The 20,267-nt window shown below is 45.1% G+C and overlaps 1 protein-coding gene across 1 annotated transcript in view; it reads left to right on the forward strand.

Moving 5' to 3' along the window:
• GAS2 (growth arrest specific 2) overlaps positions 1-20,267 on the forward strand; it is a 242,727-nt gene that overhangs the window by 137,300 nt on the left and 85,160 nt on the right. Inside the window, exon 5 of the mRNA XM_060262743.1 lies at positions 14,385-14,448. Within this exon, the coding sequence (XP_060118726.1) occupies positions 14,385-14,448 (64 nt within the window). The remainder of the gene's footprint in view (positions 1-14,384; positions 14,449-20,267) is intronic.

Here is a 20,267-nt window from a genome sequence, read left to right on the forward strand (position 1 = left end):
GAGAGATCTGATCTTAATATACTTCTCACTGGACTGCTACATTCCTCTAACAACCCTTGTTATATCTCTGTGGGAGTTTTGACAGGGAATAAATGGGTCATTGGCTTGCATGCTCTATGACAGAGGTGGCCAACGGTAGCTCTCCAGATGTTTTTGCCTACAGCTCCCATCAACCCCAGACAGCATGGCCAATGGCTGGGGCTGATGGGAGTTGTAGGCAAAAAACATCTGGAGAGCTACCATTGGCCACCCCTGCTCTATGAGATTATTCTGAGCTCTCTCTTTTAATGACTCTGACTTTGCTATGGTTATAGGATCTGGATGCACTGAACAGTCTTCAACTATTTCTTCAAGGAACCTCCTCAGCAAGAAAAGGGTTTGCCTTCAGTTACGCCAGCATGCTCATATGTGTGCTTGATTGTTGGGCTGTTTCAGAGTATTGTTTTTGTTCAGTCTTGGTGCTTGTGGCTTTAATGTAAACTTACACATCTGTATTGTGTACATGTGAGTGTCATTGACTTATTTTGATGCAACACATTATGCTTTATTTTAAGCAAAATTGGTCTGCAAACAATGATCTGCTTTGTTGCTGTTTGTTTTTAAATAACTCTGAGACACCAGTGTCTTTCATTCACATTTCCAACATTGCATGATCGTACTATAGTGCAAGAACAATACCTTTAATTCTTATATAAGTCTTGCACAACTTGTGACCCTTTAAGCTGCATTGCAGGTAGCCCTCCAGCCATATATGACAGTCCATCCAGGAACTGCCACCCTAGGTGGACATACACCCTTCGAAGCCAATTAAAGTCAGTGGGCTTAGAAGCTGTAGCTGCTTAGGGTGTCACTGTTTACTGCCAAAAGGAAGGAATGGAGTGAAAGGTTCCAAGCACCTGACTAGTGATCTGCATGTGGCTTGGAGAGTAACAGGTTATGCAGACCTGTGTTACATGTTTTATTGCGTATATATACTGAAACATATTGCACCACTAATGTATTAATTGATATCATAACCTTTATAATTGTATTCTTTCAAATCTAAAGAGGCAAAGGTCCCAGTCCTACTCAAAAATTTGCCTGGCTGAGGCACTAATCCTATCCGTTCTGGGTTATGATCCGTGTAAGGCGATGGAATCTCAAGGCAGTATTCATTGAAACAATGTATACTTTATTGGAAACTCATAACTGGATACAGAAGTTGAGACTAATGTCTGGAATCAGGCGGTTACTATTCTTAAGAAATCTACATCAAAGGCTTCTCTAAACAAAGTCCCCATTCCCATAACATAAAGGGGGTGAAGGTGCAAACTTTCACACAAGGGCTTCAGCTTATCATCTTGCCCTGGGAAGATGCCTGGCGGCTGTGTTATCTACCAACGGTCGCGTAGGTCTGGTGATTTGACCCATTCATCACAGCTGGGAGGGAAGTACTTCCAACAGATCAAGTAGTATAACACCCCTCGTTTTATTTTGGCATCTAATATCTCCTGCACCTCATGGTGACTCTGACCCTTCACTTGAATAGGTGTAGGTGTCGTGGGGCGAGGGTGCCATGACGTAGGCCCAGGATCTTTTTTCAGGAGACTGCAATGGAAAACAGGGTGAATTTTACTAAACATCTTTGGTAGGTCTTGTTCTACAGTCAATGAATTTATTACTTGTTTGATCTTGAATGGATCCAAGTATTTGTCTGCTAATTTTCTGGATGCTTGTGGTAATGGTAAGTTCTTGGTTGAGAGAAACACTGTATCACCCACTTTGAAATCCCACTCGAGTGAGTGTTTTTTTAATCAAAATGTGCCTTATAGTCTCGTTTGGCGGCTTCCAGGTTTTCCTGGATTACTCCCCACTCTTTGGTCAGAGATTCCCACCATTGCTGACAGGAGGTAGGTGGCGCTGTTTCCTTGGGAGCCGGTAGCAAGGGGAATGGCTTTCCCTCGTAGCCATTCACAATTTGAAACGGTGTGGCTTTGGTTGAGCTGTACACGCTGTTATTTACCTGTACTCTGCAAAGGGGAGCAGCTCCACCCAATTAGATTGTTGGTAGTTTACATAACATCTTAGGTACTGTTCGAGAAGCCTGTTCACACGTCCTGTCTGTCCGCCGGTCTGGGGATGGTAGGCAGAACTTAGTCCCTGCTCTATGCCCGTCATTTTGCAAAACTCCCACCAGAAGTTGGCAACGAACTGCGGGCCGCAGTCACTAATGACCTTATCCAGGAATGAGTGTAATTTAACAACGTGCTGGAAAAATAAGCGGGCCAGCTTCTTGGCGGTGGGAAGTTGCTTGCAAGGAATGAAGTGTGCCTGCTTGGAAAAAGTGTCCACCATCACCAGAATCACTGTTCGCCCCTGAGATGCTGGTAATTCGACTATAAAGTCCATAGACACTACTGACCACAGCCGCTCGGCAGTGGGGGTAGGAAGGGTGGAGTAGACTGGGAGGTTTTCCTCCTCTCTTTTTGGTCATGATACACGTGGGGTAGGAGGCTACAAATTCTGAGATATCTTTTTTCATTTGGGAACACCAGAACTGTCTGTTTACTAAGTGCAGCGTTTTTACGTAGCCGAAATGTCCCGCTAATTTACTGTTATGGCAGTGCTGCAGTACTTCCTGGCGGAGGGTTTTTGGAACATACAATTTCCCTTTGTGGTACCAAAACCCTCCTTCCCCTTTCACTAGTCCTTCGGGGTGTTCCTCCCCCTCTTGTTCTGTTTCGGTGATCAGTTTACTGCCCCCATGGTTCTGGGTTCCCAGTCTTTTTCCCTGACCGGGTGGTTACTCCCCCCGCTACTGCTGACAGGGGAATGAGGGAGTCTATGGTTTCCTCTCTTTGGCTCTCGTGCTGAGGCAGCCGGGAGAGGGCGTCCACTAAAAAGTTTTTAGAGCCTGGTATGTGTCGTAGAGTAAAATCAAATTTGGTGAAGAACCCCGTCCACCGAATTTGCTTGGCAGTTAATTTTCGGCGCCCAGTCAGCGCCTCTAGGTTGTTGTGATCTGTCCATATTTCAAACGGTACTCTTGCTCCCTCTAGCCAAGAGCGCCATGTCTTCAACGTGAAAGTTACTGCAAACGCTTCTTTGTCCCACACTGACCAATTGCGCTGTTCGTTAGAAAACTTTTTGGATATATAAGTGCATGGTTTTAATCTGCCTCCTGCATCTTTCTGCATCAATATTGCTCCGACAGCTACATCGGAGGCGTCACATTGCACCATGAAGGGTTTCAGTTTGTTTGGGTACACCAGGATGGGTTCACTAGTGAACAGTTGTTTCAGTTTGTCGAACGCCTGTTGGCATTTGGGAGACCATGCCAGCTTAGTCCCTGGTCTGTTCGCCTCGGGGCCCTTCCCTTTGGTTTTCAGTAGATCAGTTAGTGGTATCATTACTTTAGCAAAGCCTTCTATGAATCCCCTGTAAAAACTGGCGAACACGAGGAAAGATTGGAGTTGTCTGCATGTCCTTGGGGGTTCCCAATCTAACACTGCTTGTATTTTGACCAGGTCCATGGCTAGTCCCTTCCCCGAGACTCTAAATCCCAAGTAGTCGAGTTCCTCCTGATGAAACTCCCATTTCGACAGCTTAGCGTAGAGTTTGTGCTCCAGCAGGGTATTGAGTACTTTCCTCACCAACTTTATGTGGGAGGGCAGATCTTTGGAATTGATAATGATGTCATCCAGGTACACCACCACCCCTTTGTACAGGTATTCCCTTAGTACTTCGTTGATAAAGTTCATAAACACTCCTGGGGCGCCTTGCAACCCAAACGGCATCACTAAGTATTCGAATTGTCCCAGGGGTGTATTAAACGCCGTTTTCCATTCATCTCCCTCTTTAATTCTGACCCGGAAATATTCATCTCTCAGATCTAACTTGGTAAAGATGGATCCCTCCGACACCATGCTTAATAAGTCCTTAATAAGGGGGATGGGATATGCATTCGACATGGAGATGGCGTTTATCCCACGAAAATTGGTACAAAGTCTAAGCTCCCCATCCTTCTTCTTTCTGAACAGTACCGGGGCTGTGTGGGGTGCCGTGGCGGGTCTAATGAACCCCCGCTTTAAGTTTTTATCCAGAAACTTCCTCAATTCCGCTTTTCCCGCCCATCCCATTGAGTAGAGCTTCGCTTTGGGTAGTTCTTGACCCGGGATGAGTTCTATGGCACAGTTTGTGTTTCTATGTGGGGGAAGTTTGTTTGCCTCCTCCTCACTAAATGCTCTACGTAAGTCCCGGTACTCCTTGGGGATGGACCGCACCTCCTCTATGGTTAAACACAAGTTCTCGTTCTTGGGGGGAGGTGAGGGGCCCCATTCTAACGACCAGTGGTGGTGGGTACATTTTTTCCTGTCCAAGTCTATGGTTTGCTCCGCCCACTGGATGCTCGGTTGGTGTTTTGCTAGCCAACCCACCCCCACCACCACATTGAATGAGGAGGAGGGTGCGATTACGAACACTTCCATGTCCCAGTGTTCCTTAAAAAATGGGTTTCTTCCACACACGGCTCCCCTTTCATTACTGTCCCGTCCATTTGTTCGAATTGAAGCGGGTGGGGTAGGGGAGTCCGTGCCAATCCTAACGCTTCAACTAACCTCGGGGTGATAATTTCCATAGTGCACCCTGAGTCGTTTAGTGCCTGGGTGTGCATAAGCCTTTTTGAATTAGGATTTAATAAAGTCAAGGGGACCAAAAGCAGTTCTTTGGATATTCTCACCCGCAGTGGTGCCGGTGTGGCGTCGACCTGCCTTCCGGCACTGCTCAGGGCAGGTCGTTCCCGTTTCCCGCTAGCTCCGATTCTTCCTCCGACTTGTTCCCCCTGGTAAAATCCTCGTCAAGCACCGCCGATAGTGCAGTGTTGCCCCGACTGGGCTCCTTCGCTTTTCCCGGTGTTTTCTTTGATTTGGGTGCTGTTGTCTTCGGGACAAAGGGGGGGGGGCTCGAGGTTTCTCTGGGCATTCTCCTACCAAGTGCCCGGGGTCACCACATCTGTAGCCCTTGCGGGTGGAGGGCCCCTTGGTGGTGCCACTGGGTGGTGTTGATTTTTTAGACTCAGTCTTTGCCCCTGACTGAGCCTCACGCCCCCCTTTGCTCCCCTCTTGTTGCCATTGCAGAGCCACTCGCTCCATATTGGTCTCGACTTCTCCCGCCAGCCGCATCCACCCCACCAAGGTGGTTGGACAGGCCTGGTGGAGGGCCCTGTTCAGGAGGTTAGCCCTGAGACCGCTCTGATAGGCTTCAATCTTCATCACCTCGTTCCAGCCTTTCACCCTCGTGCAGTGGGTCTGGAACTCTGCCGCATACTCCCTCACCGACTTATTCCCTTGCTTCAGTTCTTTCAGCGTGGTGAGGGCACGGGTCTGTCGGAGGGGGTCCTCATATTGGTGTAGCATTGCTTGCAAGAATCCATGCACGCTTCCCAATTCTGGACCCCGTGCCTCATACAGGCTCAAATACCATCTCCTGGCCGCTCCCGTCAGTTTCGACCCCAAGTAGTCCACCTGGCTCGCCTCGTCGAGGAAAGTGTTCCCCCAGTAGTGCATGAAGCTGGTGGCTTGGATGGTGAAGTACTCCACTTCCTCTGGGTCTCCATCATACTTGAGATCCAGTTCTCTGGCCTTCCCCGGTTTCCGGGGCGCTGGGCCCCCCAGAGGAGGGGCGGGCGGCGCAGGTACCAGTGGTACTGGACCTGCCGGAGGTTGATGAACGGGTGGGTCCAGTCCCCAGGGTTGCCGTCGTTCCATCTCCCACAGGGTCTGTAGGCGGTCGATCTGTCGCCCTACTTCCCTGGCTATTGCTTCAGTGTTGCTTTGGATCTCCCCACGGAGGTCCTTAGCCAACCCTTTCATCTGGATTTTCACCTTCCCCAGGATTCTCTCTTCTAACCAGGCGTTCTCACCCTCTTCCCCGGGGCCTTCGCCGCCATCCTCCTCCTCCGAATTGGGCAAGCTTACGTGGGAGGCGTCAATCTCTTCCCCTGCTGCTGGTCAGGTGAGGAGGGTCTCATGGCGGGCCGGGGCGGCATCCATCAGGGCCATGGAGGTTCTCGGCTTCCACTGCTTAGGGCTGATGAATAGTGTCTGGACGTAGGAGGGGGACTCGAGTCCCGCAGCGCTCCTTGGTCCAAGGATGTGCCACGGGGGAGTTTTCGGTTCCCCTGGAGGTTCTCCGTTCCCCGGAACTTTTTCAGCCATTCGACTTCAAAGTGGCCGGTTCAGATAAACCCCACAGTTCAGTCTCTGGCATCTCCACTGACAAAAAGATGCTAGATGGTCATCTGACAGCAATGCTGTTTCTGTGAACCAAGGCAGATTATGAGGGCAGGGGGAGGTACTTGTGATTTTCCTGCATTGTGCAGGAGGTTGGTCTAGATGACCCTGGATGTCCCTCCCAACTCTATGAAAAGGATCAGGTAGCAGAGGATGTAAAAAGTCTGCTTGAGACCCTGAAGAGCTACTGCCAGTCAGAGTACACAATACTGACAGATAGATAGATAGATAGATAGATAGATAGATAGATAGATAGATAGATAGATAGATAGATAGATAGATAGATAGATAGATAAATTTATTGTCATTGTTCTCAACAAAAAGAGAGCAACGAAATGAGGTGCTCTTCCACAAAACATACCAACACATCAAACACACATATTCATATTCATACCATTTAAATACATCTAAAACCATTTAAACCATTAAAACCATTTAAATACATCTAAAACAGATAAACATTCATAAAACCATTAAAACCATTTAAACCATTTAAATATATCTAAAACAGATAATCCTTCATAACCCTGCATTTAGCCTAACCACAGCACTTGGATAGAAACTGTCCTTAAATCTGTTTGTCCTAGCCTTCAACACTCTATATCGTCTACCTGACGGTAAGATCTCAAATAGCAAATGGCCCAGATGTGAAGGGTCCCTTAGGATCATTTGTATCTTCCTTTTACATCCCATATTATACAGATCCACCAATGAGGGGAGAGAACATCCACAAATCTTTTGTGCTCTTCTCGTCACTCTTTGGAGCACCCTTCTCTCTGCTTCCGTGCAGCTCCCAAACCACGCGCAGAGGCAATAAGATAAAATGCTCTCAATGGAACTACGATAAAAGGCCACCAGCAGACTCCCTGACAGTTGTAGTGATCTTAAGAGTCTTAAGTAGTATAGTCGTTGCTGGGCCTTTTTCTCTAGAGCTAAAGTATTTGCCCCCCATGTTAGATCCTGTTTCATGGTAATTCCCAGAAACTTCCATTCTGTCACCTGTTCTACCATAACACCATCAATAAACAACGGCTGGATGTCCAAACTATTCTTCCTGTAATCCACTATAATTTCCTTCGTCTTATTTATATTAAAAATAAGATTATTTACTTTACACCAAAGGGACAGCTGTTGAACTTCCCTCCTATACGCAGACTCATCATCCTCAGAGATGAGCCCTACCAACGTTGTATCATCTGCATACTTAATGATTTTGTTACTCAGACTGCTAGAAACACAATCAGACGTGTAAATAGTGAAAAGAAGTGGACTCAAGACACATCCCTGAGGGGTGCCAGTATTTAAGATCTTCACGGAGGAAATATATCCATCCATTTTAACCCTTTGTGAACGACCTGACAAAAAATTCAAAATCCACTCACATATAGAGTCCGACAGCTTCAAATCTTTAAGCTTAAACAACAATCTATGGGGTGATATTGTATTAAAAGCAGAACTAAAATCTACAAACAACATTCTAACATACGTCCTTTTTTTATCCAAATGCGATAAAGCAGTATAAAGAACAGTATTAACAGCATCCTCAGTAGATCTATTTTTCCTGTAAGCAAACTGATATTCATCAAAAATAACAGGAAGGCAGGAAATAATATATTTTCGAACTAATAGGTAGCTACATGTGTTTATGTTAAGATTTGTGTACTTATATGCAATGCATCAATAGCTTTAACTCTGTCCTCTCCTGTCATTTCCCCATTAAAAATAGCTGTCCCTATATGATTTTATAATATAGTGGATTCAATTCATCGATGAGGTGAGGTGGTAATAAAACATCAATTTTTATTGATCTTAGCATAGTAAAGACAAGCATAAGACTGCCTGGTGGCCAACAGGGCCTAAACTATATACAATGGGTCTGGGGAAAAAAGATGGTCGCGGTCTTCCAGGTGGTCAAGGACATCTTGGTTTCAAATGAGGTACTCCACCATTTTGATGAGTCCCTCCCCGTGATTTTAGCATGCGATGCTTCCCCTTACGGAGTGGGCACTGTCCTGGGCCACCAACTCCCGTACAGGAGAGAAGTTCCTGTGGCTTATTACTGTCACACTTTGACCCAGGCTGAGCACAACTACGCTCAAATAGATAAGGAGGCATTGGCAATTGTGGTGGGCGTATACAAATTCAACAACTACCTTTATGGTAGGCGCTTCACGATTGCCACAGACCACAAGCCATTGCTCGGCCTACTCACCCCAGACCGCCAGACACCACAGATCCTGTTGCAGTGGGTCCTACAGTGGAACGAGTTCCTCAACTCATACACCTACAAGCTCGTCTACCACCCCGGCAAGGCAATAGGCCATGCAGACGCCCTCAGCCGCCTTCCGCTGCCACAGATTGCCCCAGATTCGGCCCCGGCCCACCACATGATGCTCCTGGAATCTCTGCTGGAGCGGCCCCTCCATGCAGCAGAGGTAGCCAGGTCCACGGGCAGAGACTGCATCCTTGCATGCGTTTCAGACTGGGTGGGGAGGGGTTGGCCCACTGGCAAATTGGACGCTGCATTCAGACCATTTGTTTCCTGCTGGGAAGAACTCTCCTTACACAAAGGGTTTATTCTTTGGAGCAGCAGAGTGGTGGTCCCTCCCCCACTCCGGAAGCAAGTGCTCAAAGCCTTGCACAAGACGCACCCGGGGATGGTGCGTATGAAAGCTCTGGCGCAGAGCTATGTATGGTGGCCGGGAATGCATGAAGAGATTGAGGGGTGGGTTAGGAGGTGCCCGCCCTGCCAAGAGTCCCGACTGAATCCTCCCGGCGCCCCCGTTCACTGCTGGGAATCCAATCGGGTGCCATGGTCCCAGCTACACTTAGACTTTGTGGAGACATACCAGGGGAAAATATTCTTTATCTTGGTGGATGCTTACATGAAGTGGCTGGAGGTAATCCCAGTCACTTCCATCTCTACCGCGGCCGCAATCAGAGCCTTACGGAGGGTTTTTTGCACCCACGGAATCCCTGACACCGTAGTGACGGACAACGGCACCACTTTTACCTCCCAGGAGTTCCAGGAATTCCTGAATAGGTACCTAATCCACCACATACGGTCCGCTCCCTTTCACCTGGCCACTAGCAGGCAAGCAGAGCACATGGTTCGCACAACCAAGGAGGCCCTGCGTCGCATAGTCCAAGGGGATTGGGACCACCGACTGTCCACCTTCCTGTTTGGGAACAGGATCAACCCCAACCCGGCTATGGGCGTAAGCCCTGCCGAGTTACTCATGGGCAGGCAGTTAACCACCCGGCTAGATAGGTTACATCCCGACCAGGCCACAGACCTCTGCAGCTCCCCCAAGACCAGGGAGGCCACTAGGGGGTTCTTTCCGGGGGATCCGGTCTATGCCAAGAACTTTGCAAGCGAGCAGGAGTGGATACCAGCTCGGGTGCTGCAGCTCACCGGGTCCTGCTCTTACGAGGTCTCATTGGAAGGAGGGCAGCTCCTCCGCAGAAACATAGATCAACTCTGCTGCCACACCCTGCCGAAGAACCGGCAGGGCCAGGGGGAGTGGGGAACGGGGAGAGCACAGGGCCGCCAAAAAAAGCAACCCTGCTGAGCTCACCGGGGTCACTGGCGAAGGAGCCTTACAGGGCGGGGGAGATACCTCCGCAGGATCAAGACAACGCTCTGCTGACCATGGCCCAAAGTGAGGAACCAGAAGTTACAGAACCCCAGACAGCAGCCCCAACTCCCCAGACCAAACCTCGGCGGTGTATCTTGAACTAGGGGGGGAGAGTGTTGTGTCTGGCGTTCATCCCAGAAAGTACGGCACAGCGCACCTGTGGGCGGTGCCTGGAAGGGACAAACGCAGTCCGCCTATGACGATCAGTGGCGGGAAGTTTAACTGGCCAGGATTGGACCTGACCCGAAAGAAGGTTGTTCTGGGAAATGTATATAACAGGGGACCTGGCCCCACCATGTTGTCTTTGTGATGTACTCGCTAATAAAGCATGTTGCCATCTGAACGTCTCTGACATCCATAGATTACAATTAGTTTATTTACTTCATTTATACCTTGGCTTTCCCCACTTCGAGGACCCCAAACAGCTTACATAATTTCTCTCTCCTCCATGTTATCCTCGTAACAACCCTGTGAAGTATGATAAACTGAGAGTGTGTGACTGGCTCAAGTTCACCCAGCCAGCTTCCATGGCAGAGTGTGGGATTGGAATTTGGATCTCCTAAATCCTAGTCTGACACTGTAATCACTACACCACACTGGCTTTTTATTAATGTATGTTGCTAGATATAACTTTCAGAACATCAGAGAATAAATGTTTTTGAGCTGTGGTACTGGAGTCCCTTGAACTGCAAGAAGATCAAATCAGTCAACCCTGACTGTTCCCTGAAAGGTCAAATGCTGAAGCTGAAGCTCAAATCCTTTGGCCACCAAATGAGAAGAGAGCACTCACTGGAGATGACCCTGATGTTGGGAAAGACAGAAGGCAAAAGAAGGGGACAGCAAAAGTTGAGATGGTTGGACAGCATTGCTGATGTAACTAACACAAATTTGAGCAGACTTCAGAGGATGGTAGAAGACAGGAGGGCCTGGCATGACTTTGTTCATGGGATTGCAAAGAGTTGAACTCAACTGTGCAACTGAACAACAAAAGATATAACTGCATGTAGTGTAATGTGGATAAAGGATGTTGATTTATACATTAGTTAGGCCTACTAATGTTGTATATTCTATATATGTTTTGACTAACCTTTGGGGGCAAATGTGCCATAATCAATGATGACATAGTGCATAGGAAGACCCAGCACGTTGGTGTACTATCTACTTACTTTGAAGCAGCTAGTAGTACAGAAAGGCAACAAGGAATATAGGTTAAATTCTATGCTTTGTCTGAGTCATCTTGCTGTTGTGCCACTTGTATCCATGTATCCATGCTGTGAACTGGACACTCAAATACCTTTCAGCAGTATTCTGAACCCAGCCAATGAGAACCTCGAGTAGCCAATGAGAACCTCAAGTAGAGCAGAGCTCATGGAGTGGGACTTTCTACATCCTGCTGTAACTCACCATATCCAAGAAATGCTGCCTGGGACTCCAGGAGCAGCATAGGTCTGAAGTAGGGGGCTTAAAGTAGAAGGACTAATTGATAGAAAGCACACTTCCTCCCTTAATGGCAGAAATATTCTTTCAACAGCAGAACACAATAATTGGGTACAGAGCATTAATACATAAGAACATAAGAGAAACCATGTTGGATCAGGCCAATGGTCCATCCAGTCCAACACCCTGTGTCACACAATGGCCAAAAAAACCCCCAAGTGCCATCAGGAGGTCCACCAGTGGGGCCAGGAAACTAAAAGCCCTCCCATTGTACCCCCCAAGCACCCAGAATATGGAGCATCACTGCCCCAGACAGAGAGTTCCAACAATACGCTATGGCTAATAGCCACTGATGGACCTCTGCTCCATATGCTTATCCAATCCCCTCTTGAAGCTGGCTATGCTTGTAGCCACCACCACCTCCTGTGGCAGTGAATTCCATGTGTTAATTACCCTTTGGGTGAGGAAGTACTTCCTTTTATGAGTTCTAACCCGACTGCTCAGCAATTTCATTGAATGTCCAAGAGTTCTTGTATTGTGAGAAAGGGAGAAAAGTAGTTCTTTCTCTACCTTCTCTATCCCGTACATAATCTTGTAAACCTCTATCATGTCACCCCTCAGTCAGCGTTTCTCCAAGCTGAAGAGCCCCAAGCGTTTTAACCTTTCTTCATATGGAAAGTGTTTCAATCCATTTTAGTTGCCCTTTTCTGCACTTTTTACCTCATAGTAAGATGTGAACAGACATATGTTTTATCTTAGTATGCTGCGTATATGTGAAGAGCCACTTTATCTGTAATTACTGTAGCTTATTTGTTTAAGCCTCATGGGGAAAACAGAAAAATGAAGGAACTATTATTATTATTATTATTATTATTATTATTATTATTATTATTATGAAGGGATGTAGCATAAATCAGTCTGATTTTAATATAAACTCTCCCTGTGTTTCATTGGGTGATTCAGTGGTCAATAATCTTGGGGTTATTCATTGAATTTCCAAAGGAAAACAATACTGTACATAACAAGGGATTTTTTAAAAAGGTTTAATCCATGTATACTGTGATTGATGTTTGGTTAGAAACTATTCTATTGTGATTCACTTGCACTAATGTGTATATTAGCTTGGGGGATCTTTCTTTGTGTAAATGCTGGAGCTCAGCAAAGGCTCCATATTACTTTATTTATTACATTTATAAATAGTCTTTATGCCAAGGGATTTATCAGCTTTGTTATAGTGTGGGTAGAAATAATAATCATTTTCCCACAAAATAATATTTTTAATATGATAGTGTGTTGTTCATTCTTTTAGGGATGCTAGCTTCCAGGTGGGGCCAGAGGATCTCCCAGAATTACAGCTCATCTCCAGACTACAAAGATCAGTTTCCCTGGGGAAATGGCTGCTTTGGAGGGTGGACTCTATGTCTTTGTACCCTACTGAGGTGCCTGTCCTCCTCAGACTCCACTCACAAATCTCCAGGAGTTTCCCAACATGGAGCTGGCAACCTCACAGGGGCCACCCCCTACCGGCAACCCAAATTCTTATAGTAAAGTGATTTTTCCTTGTGATGTTCAAACTATGCATGTCATTTCAGGTATAGTCCTCAGAAGTGCTAACACTTTCAGTTTAAAATCTATCACCACACTTATCACATCACCAGATGCTTGGTGGGGGTTTGGTTGGCTAATGCTTGTCACTAAAACAGTGATAATGATTTCACTGTTTTACATTGTTCATTGTGGAATGTGTAAAATATGTATGGAATGCCAATAGCCAGATGCACTGAAGGGTATTTGTTTTATATAAGAGGCAGAACTCTGAAAGAAACTTTCTCTTACTTGATCAAATCGTTGTCTTAACATTTTACAGGAAGTCTATATCATTTTAAAAATGAATGCAACATGTCTTAATATCCCACAAGATACCCCAGAATTGCTTTAGCTTAACTGATGTATAAGAGTGTTTCAGACTAATTTATCTACATAAGTATAACAGCTACATATTGCTATCACTTGCCCACTGTAGTTTGGCTTATGTGAACAGAATGAGGTGACAGAAACTATTTTACTGCCTTTTCCTTCATGCACCCCTCACCAGTCTTCCAGAACAATATACCATGTAGCATGGGAGGCTTCAGCAAGAAAAAACCCTCCACAGTCCTTGTTCGCCCAGGGCTTTCCTTTCTTGCATTGGATTGCTTTTGGCTGGTGGAGGGGTGGCATATGCTAATGAGTTATGCTAATGTGTTCCACCACCTATTTTTCTACAAAACAACCCCTGAGCAGAGTAATCTATGGAAACAGCAGAAGTGCACACAGGCTTGAGGTGAGTGCCTATGGCTAATTGTTGTAGTTGCTGTGCATTGTTCTGGAGGATTCCCTGAAACTGAGCTGTGGCTTTTCTGGAGGTTGCTGTGGAAAGGAAAAGGCAGTAAAGATTATTTTTTGCTCCTATCAAGGAAGTTTTGAATATATTCCTTTTTATTATATAGAGTATTGAGACAAATGCAAAACATAGAAAAATCCTTTGCATAACAAGCATAGTTAAGCAATACCATCTGTCTTACTGTAAATACACCTACATAAAAATAAATCTTACATTAATTATAGTCAAAGCCAAAGGAATGAGAAAACTTTAATCTCTATCCAGTATGAAAGGATGCCATAATAAGTACTTTAAAAATTCATTCTTCTGACAGATGCATCTCCCTGATTTTCTCAAACCATTGCTGAATTGTTAGTTAGCTATCTAACTTCCAGTGTCTAGCAAAAAACGTTCTTGCTGCAGTAATTAAGTTCATAATAGCAATTCTAAATATTCCTATGTTTCTTTAAGTATTTATATTAATTTTTAAAAAAACCTTTCTGCCTGATGAATCTCTGGCAACATTGTAATCAGTAAACATTCAACCATGTGCCAGTGTCAAGAGTTCAAAGCTGTGGTGTTAAGGTTCAAGACTTGGCAAGTTGAGCTCAATATATCTTTTGAATGCTTAAAATGCCTTTGTTGTAAATATGTTCTGTATTTATTTTGCTTTTGCAGTCCTTCACAAGCAGCCCAGAGAAGTCTGCCTTTGTTTGCTTGAACTTGGAAGGATTGCTGCCAGGTAGGCAAAAATATTTCAAGAAAAGAGAAATATTTGCGCTCCCGACAGTAGCAGCTATTGAGTGAATGACGAGTTTAGTGCATCTTCAGGCTAACATTTACATTAGCTGGGGTCAAGGCCAATACTCTCAACAGTGGCTACACATGAGCATATTGTGAGCAATTGTTCAAACACAAGCAATCAAGCTTCCTTTCAGACAGTGATGGATCATGTCTGCCATCTTTATATGGAAGGAGGAAAACCAACATGAAAACAAGTTAAATCAGAGTAGTCTTTTCTAAGCTAGATTTATTAGTTTCAAATATTTACATCAATAATTGAGGACCTCTTTTTCCCCTCAAACAGTGAGTGCTAGGCATAGATCTAATTCCATTGGGATCAGTTGACCATGGACATAATAATTGGAGCGGTATTTGCATACATTTAAATATCCCTCAATTGCCAGCTTTGGTAATAATCTTTGTCTCTAAGAGGGTTGCTAACCTCCAGATGCTGGCTGGAGATCTTCTGCTATTACAACTGATCTCCAGGTGATGGAGATCAGTTCCCCTGGAGAAAATGGCTGTTTTGGAAGGTAGACTCTATGACATTATACCCTGATGAAGTCCCTTTCCTCTCCAACCCCAGGCAGGTTCCAGGGATTTCTGCTAAGCAAGCCTCATTGGTACAGGCACAGGCACACACCTAACTCTTGGCTGTTGCAAAATAGTGGTATTTAGTGGGTGGTGTTTATAGTCACAAGAAGCCAGAATAACTTTAGTAACACAACCATATTGGCTCAAACTAAATAAAAATAATACTATTGTGCCTCTTAGTTTCAGTTTAACCACAGATTATAATATCATAATCTCTTTAAGAAATTGGTTTAAATGGGTTTACTGAATGTCTATTAAAATGAAACAGAGTCAAAACATGTTTGGGAAACTGGAAAAGAGCATTTAACATACTCTAGCAACTCTTAACAATGTGATATTATATATATATTTAAAAAAATAACATTGCTATGGAATAAGGGAATTCAGAATGAAGAAATAGCAGGAAAGAGAGGAAGTACATCACTGTTTCCCTGACTGTTCTTTCTCCCCTAGATGATTACCACAGATAATTTTCCCTTACAAGATTCAAAGTCATTTAGTTCTTTAAAAAACCAAGCAACAATTTGAAGCCATGGGCCAGATGTGCACTGGTTGTAGAAAATATATAATTATGTAATAGTGGATATTAAGCTTTTCCTCTCTGCTCTTATTTTTTTTTCAACCATGGTGACCTATTTCACAGTTACTATAACACACCTAGTCAGGCTTTGAATTCAGCAGGAGCTCACATGAGTGCAGCTCCTGAACCTTTCTGAGGGTTCCCTCTCCTCCTCCCCACTTACCTTTAGGGTTGCCAAGTCCAAGAAATATCTGGGGACTTTGGGGGTGGAGCCAGGAGACTTTGGGGATGGAGCCAGGAGCCAGGCTATGACATCACTTCCACGCTCCACTTCTTCCAATGGTGTCACTTGAAATGAACCTTTAAACTATTGGTTTCCCTTTTAAAATACTTATGGGATACTAATTACATATTTAGCTTTTCTTAAAAGTTTGTTAAACTGTAGATGGAAATTTAAAAAATGTATAACTGAAGAGCAATAGATTTCAAGCCATTCCTCCATGTACTTCAAAAGTATATTGGTACAGTGTTAAGTCCATTATTACTGATTGAACTTAACAAAGTTTAAGCATAAAGCAGTGGATTTCATTAAAAAGGTAAAGGTAGTCCCCTGTGCAAGCACCAATCGTTTTTCGACTCTGGGGTGACATTGCTGGGTCAAATGCGATGCTGAGGAGGACAGACCCAGCCTCCCTTCCCTACCTGCAACAAACTTTCAGTCTCTTTCTCTCACACAAACACACACACACGCAGGAGGGGGGGGGCGTTGTTAATGGTAAAATGCTACTGGGTCAAACACAATACTGAGGAAGGGGGGGAGGAAGCAGGCACAGTCTTCACCCCCAACACACAGAAAAACTCAGGGAAGGGGGGGAAGCCTCCTTGATCTTAAAGGTGCAGTGCTGTTGGGGAAAACAATGCCGAGGAGAGTGAGAAAGGATGACATTTATAGCTCCCCTTCACTTCCAGCACGCACTCACTCACAGATGAAGAGAGGAAAAAAACTTTGTTGATCTTAAAAGTGCTCCTGCTGGGTCAAATGTGATGGTGAGGAGGACAGACCCAGCCTCCCTTCCCCCACTTGCAACAAACTCTCAGTCTCTCTCTTACACACAAATACACACACACTCACAGAGGGCAATTTTTTTTAAACCAAAAGGTGCTCCTGGGTCAAACGCAATGCCGAAAATGGGGAAAGGAGGGCGCCCACAGCCTCCCCTGCCTCCCTCCATCTCTGAAGCCCATGCCACCAGACCCTGCAGCAGACACGTGCCTCTCCCTCCCCCAGGGCTTCTCCGAAGGCTGGAACATAGCCTGGGGAACAGGGATGAAAATCCAGCCATGCACTTGGAATCTTACCTTCTCCAAATGTCCCGCTGGTAGCAAGTGGCTTGAGAGCTCCCCCCCCCATGGTGGAGCCCACTCCTCAGAGACAGGAAGTGCACTGGCTGGGGACAGCGCCGTGCCAGTGCATTCTATAAGGAACCAACCATGTGACTCCCTGGAGTTCTTCCTGGCACCATAAAGAGCAATTCTAGTGCAGCACAAAAATGGCCACTTTGTCCCCCGCTTCCGGATTTTTGACCAGCGGGGGAGGGGCTTGAAAATCAGGGAGTCCCCCCGCCTCCAGCGGGAGATTGGGAAGCCTGCCTACCTTGTCCATTGAATAGTAGGTGCAGCTGCATAACAATCCCTGGATTAGGAGAGCAGGCAGCCAGCCAGCCACCAGGAGCTTTGCTACACCCCCAGCAGCCCTCATTAATCCCTGGTGAAGCCCATGCCACCCTTTCTCCATTGCTCAGGTGATATTGGGTCGTGGGTGGGTTGCTGGCCTTTTGTCTGGGGAAGGGGGGGAGGCCAAGGAGAGCCCCAGATGAGCGAGGCCTGATTGTACTGGCTGAATCTCTAGTCAGGCCAAGCAGGCCTCGTTCGCCCAGGATTCTTCTTTCTTGCATTTTGCTTTTGGCTGGTGGAGGGGTGGCATATGCTAATGAATTATGCTAATGTGCTCCACCACCTATTTTTCTACAAAACAACCCCTGCACTTGGTTATCCCTTTGGTTTCAAGTAATTTGGGTTTTATTTGTTAAGGACCATTTCTTTGCCATAGATAACATGTGGGTATGAGTTCAAAGCCTTTCCAATTGAGAACATAAGAAAAGACAATTGGTCCATCTTGTGTAGCAAACTGTTTAACACAGCAGGCAACAAGATGCCCCAAAGGGCAAACAAACAGGCCTTGCCCCGTTCTTGTCTTCTAGCACTGATATTCAGGGTTCACTGTTCCTTTTACTCACCATAGCTATTAGCCATTGAGATATTTTCATGAATCTGTCTAACCCCCTTTTAAAGACATGCACCCATGCTCACCACCATCATTACATCCAGTGGCAGTGAATTCCATAATTTGATTACTCATTAGAAGTGTGTCCTGTGTCTGTCCCTGTTGCCCAGTGATTTGGGTGCCCCCAAATTCTAGTTTTAAAAAAACCCCTTTAGCTACTTTCTAATCCACTTGCAAACAGTTGCCATGTGAAAGCACCCTAAATGTCTTCACAGTCTGTAAGACAGGGGCATATTCTCTGTCATCTCTATCACAAAGTTAGGGACGTCCTGTCAAACATAGCAACTAGAGAATGGTAAAGATGTCTTTCTTCAGACTGGATACACAGGAGCAAGAGGTGACTTGAAAAAAGTTTATCTACTTCTACATTCCTGACATGTTCATTTGTTGTTATGTGACTGTAGCAGAGGTGTTGAACTCATTTGTTATGAGGGCCAGATCTGACATAAATGAGACCTTGTAGGGCCAGATCATGCGTGACATAAAATATAATGTCAGGTAGCAGCAATAAAAACTTTGTAAAGGACATAGACAAACACAATTAAAGATGTTTTTAAAAACTTAAAATATGCTTAAAAGATTAGCACTTTTGCAATATTTTGTTCATTTAACAGTTTCTGATAACTAGCACCTTTTGCTCTGAATTATTGCATCAAAATCTGGAGACAATGTCTGAGCTATAGCAATCTTGAGTATATTGTTCGGGTGTGTGTTTGTAAGTTGAAAACCTGCTTTTGATTTATTGACATTCATCACAGAAACCTCACAGTCAATGCTTTGAGCCTAAGACCCATGGGAAAACATGAAATGACTGGGCATTGCAAGCCTTTGTGATGGTCAGCCAATGGAGAAAATAGGGGCTTTGCTCTGTAGCTCCTGTTCAATTGAGCAAGCCTGGCAAAGCAAGCTGCGATGCAGTAGGGAAGCAAGAGAGGGAAAAGGAAGCAAATGACAAGGAGTTGCTCACAGGCCTTATAGGAACCTTCCAGGGGCTGATCTGGCCTTTGGGCTGTATGTTTGACACTCCTGGACTATAGCCTGCAGCTGGCTACTTATTGCTGAAGCAGGAAGGTATTTTTACTAGGACTCTAGTGTAGCAATAAGAACCTTGTTGCAGGTTTTTTAATCTTTGTTTTTTTCTGTCCTCACAGCGTACACCAAATTAATGGAGTTTCTGTATTCATTATTTATTTGCTATTATATTGTTGCACAGTGTAAGTTGGCATTTCTTGTATTAGGTATGGACTCATGCATATAAGAGACAGGAAGGATAAAGCGCCCATTAATCCTTTGCAAAGTGGAATCCTTAAGAGGTCTTGGAGGCTTGTCACATCTGAGCTATTCCTGATAGTGGCACAATGCTGCTAAATAACTTGAAGATAGCACACCATGCAACTAGTGCAGACAGTACCTATGAAACCAGTAAGTCTGAGGACTAGAAAATAGTACTTCTAAATTTATTGGATAAAGTAAACAAAATATGCACAAATGCTATAAAACAGCAAAGCATGCATATGTCAGCTCCAGGTACTTTGCTTGAAAATGGTATAGTCCATACAGATAACAAGGCTTTACTAATATAAGTACTCTGACTGGGTCAACTGTATCTCTATGCCAAGTGGTAAGGAGTAGGGATGGGCACAAACCAGCTGACAAACTAAAGTTTGTCATGAATTTTGGCAGAAAGCAAGGGGTCATCTAAACCACTGTTTTCTGTTCTCAGTGAAAAGTCAGAGAGTGCAGAAATCAGGGGTTTAAATGGCTCCCAGCCCCTGCTTTCTGCTTCCCTTGGCTTTTCATGGGGAGCAGAAAGCAGGTAGTAGCCATTTAAACCTTTGCTTTCTGATCCCCACAAAAAGCCATGAGGAGCAGAAAATGGGGCTAATTAAACCACTGCTTTCTGCTTCCTGTGAAAAGCTGCAGAGAGCAGAAAGCAGGGGTTTAAATGACTACCAGCCATTTCACATCCTGCTTTCTGCTCACAGCAGCTTTTTGCAGGGATCAGAAGACAGTGGTTTAAATGGCTACCTGCTTTCTGCTCCCCATGAAAAGCTAAGGGAAGCAGAAAGCAGGGGTTTAACCCTCCCAAGCAATCAGGATTTTTTTTTTTTTACCTTGGAGTCATGGGAAAAAATGGTTTACCCATTTAAAGCTTTCTGCAGGCACCAACGTCCTGTTAAGCCTTCTCAGTGAACTGTAGTGCCCTGAAGATCCTTTCTCCCCTTCGCACTACCTATCTTTTTAAAATTTGAGTTTCATCAAGATGGAAATGTGTCCATGTGTGGAATGTTACAATGATTGCTTTCTTTTGCTTTTAAAA

Source organism: Heteronotia binoei, chromosome 21 (genome assembly GCF_032191835.1).
Source record: "Heteronotia binoei isolate CCM8104 ecotype False Entrance Well chromosome 21, APGP_CSIRO_Hbin_v1, whole genome shotgun sequence".
In the NCBI taxonomy this organism is placed as follows: domain Eukaryota; kingdom Metazoa; phylum Chordata; class Lepidosauria; order Squamata; family Gekkonidae; genus Heteronotia; species Heteronotia binoei.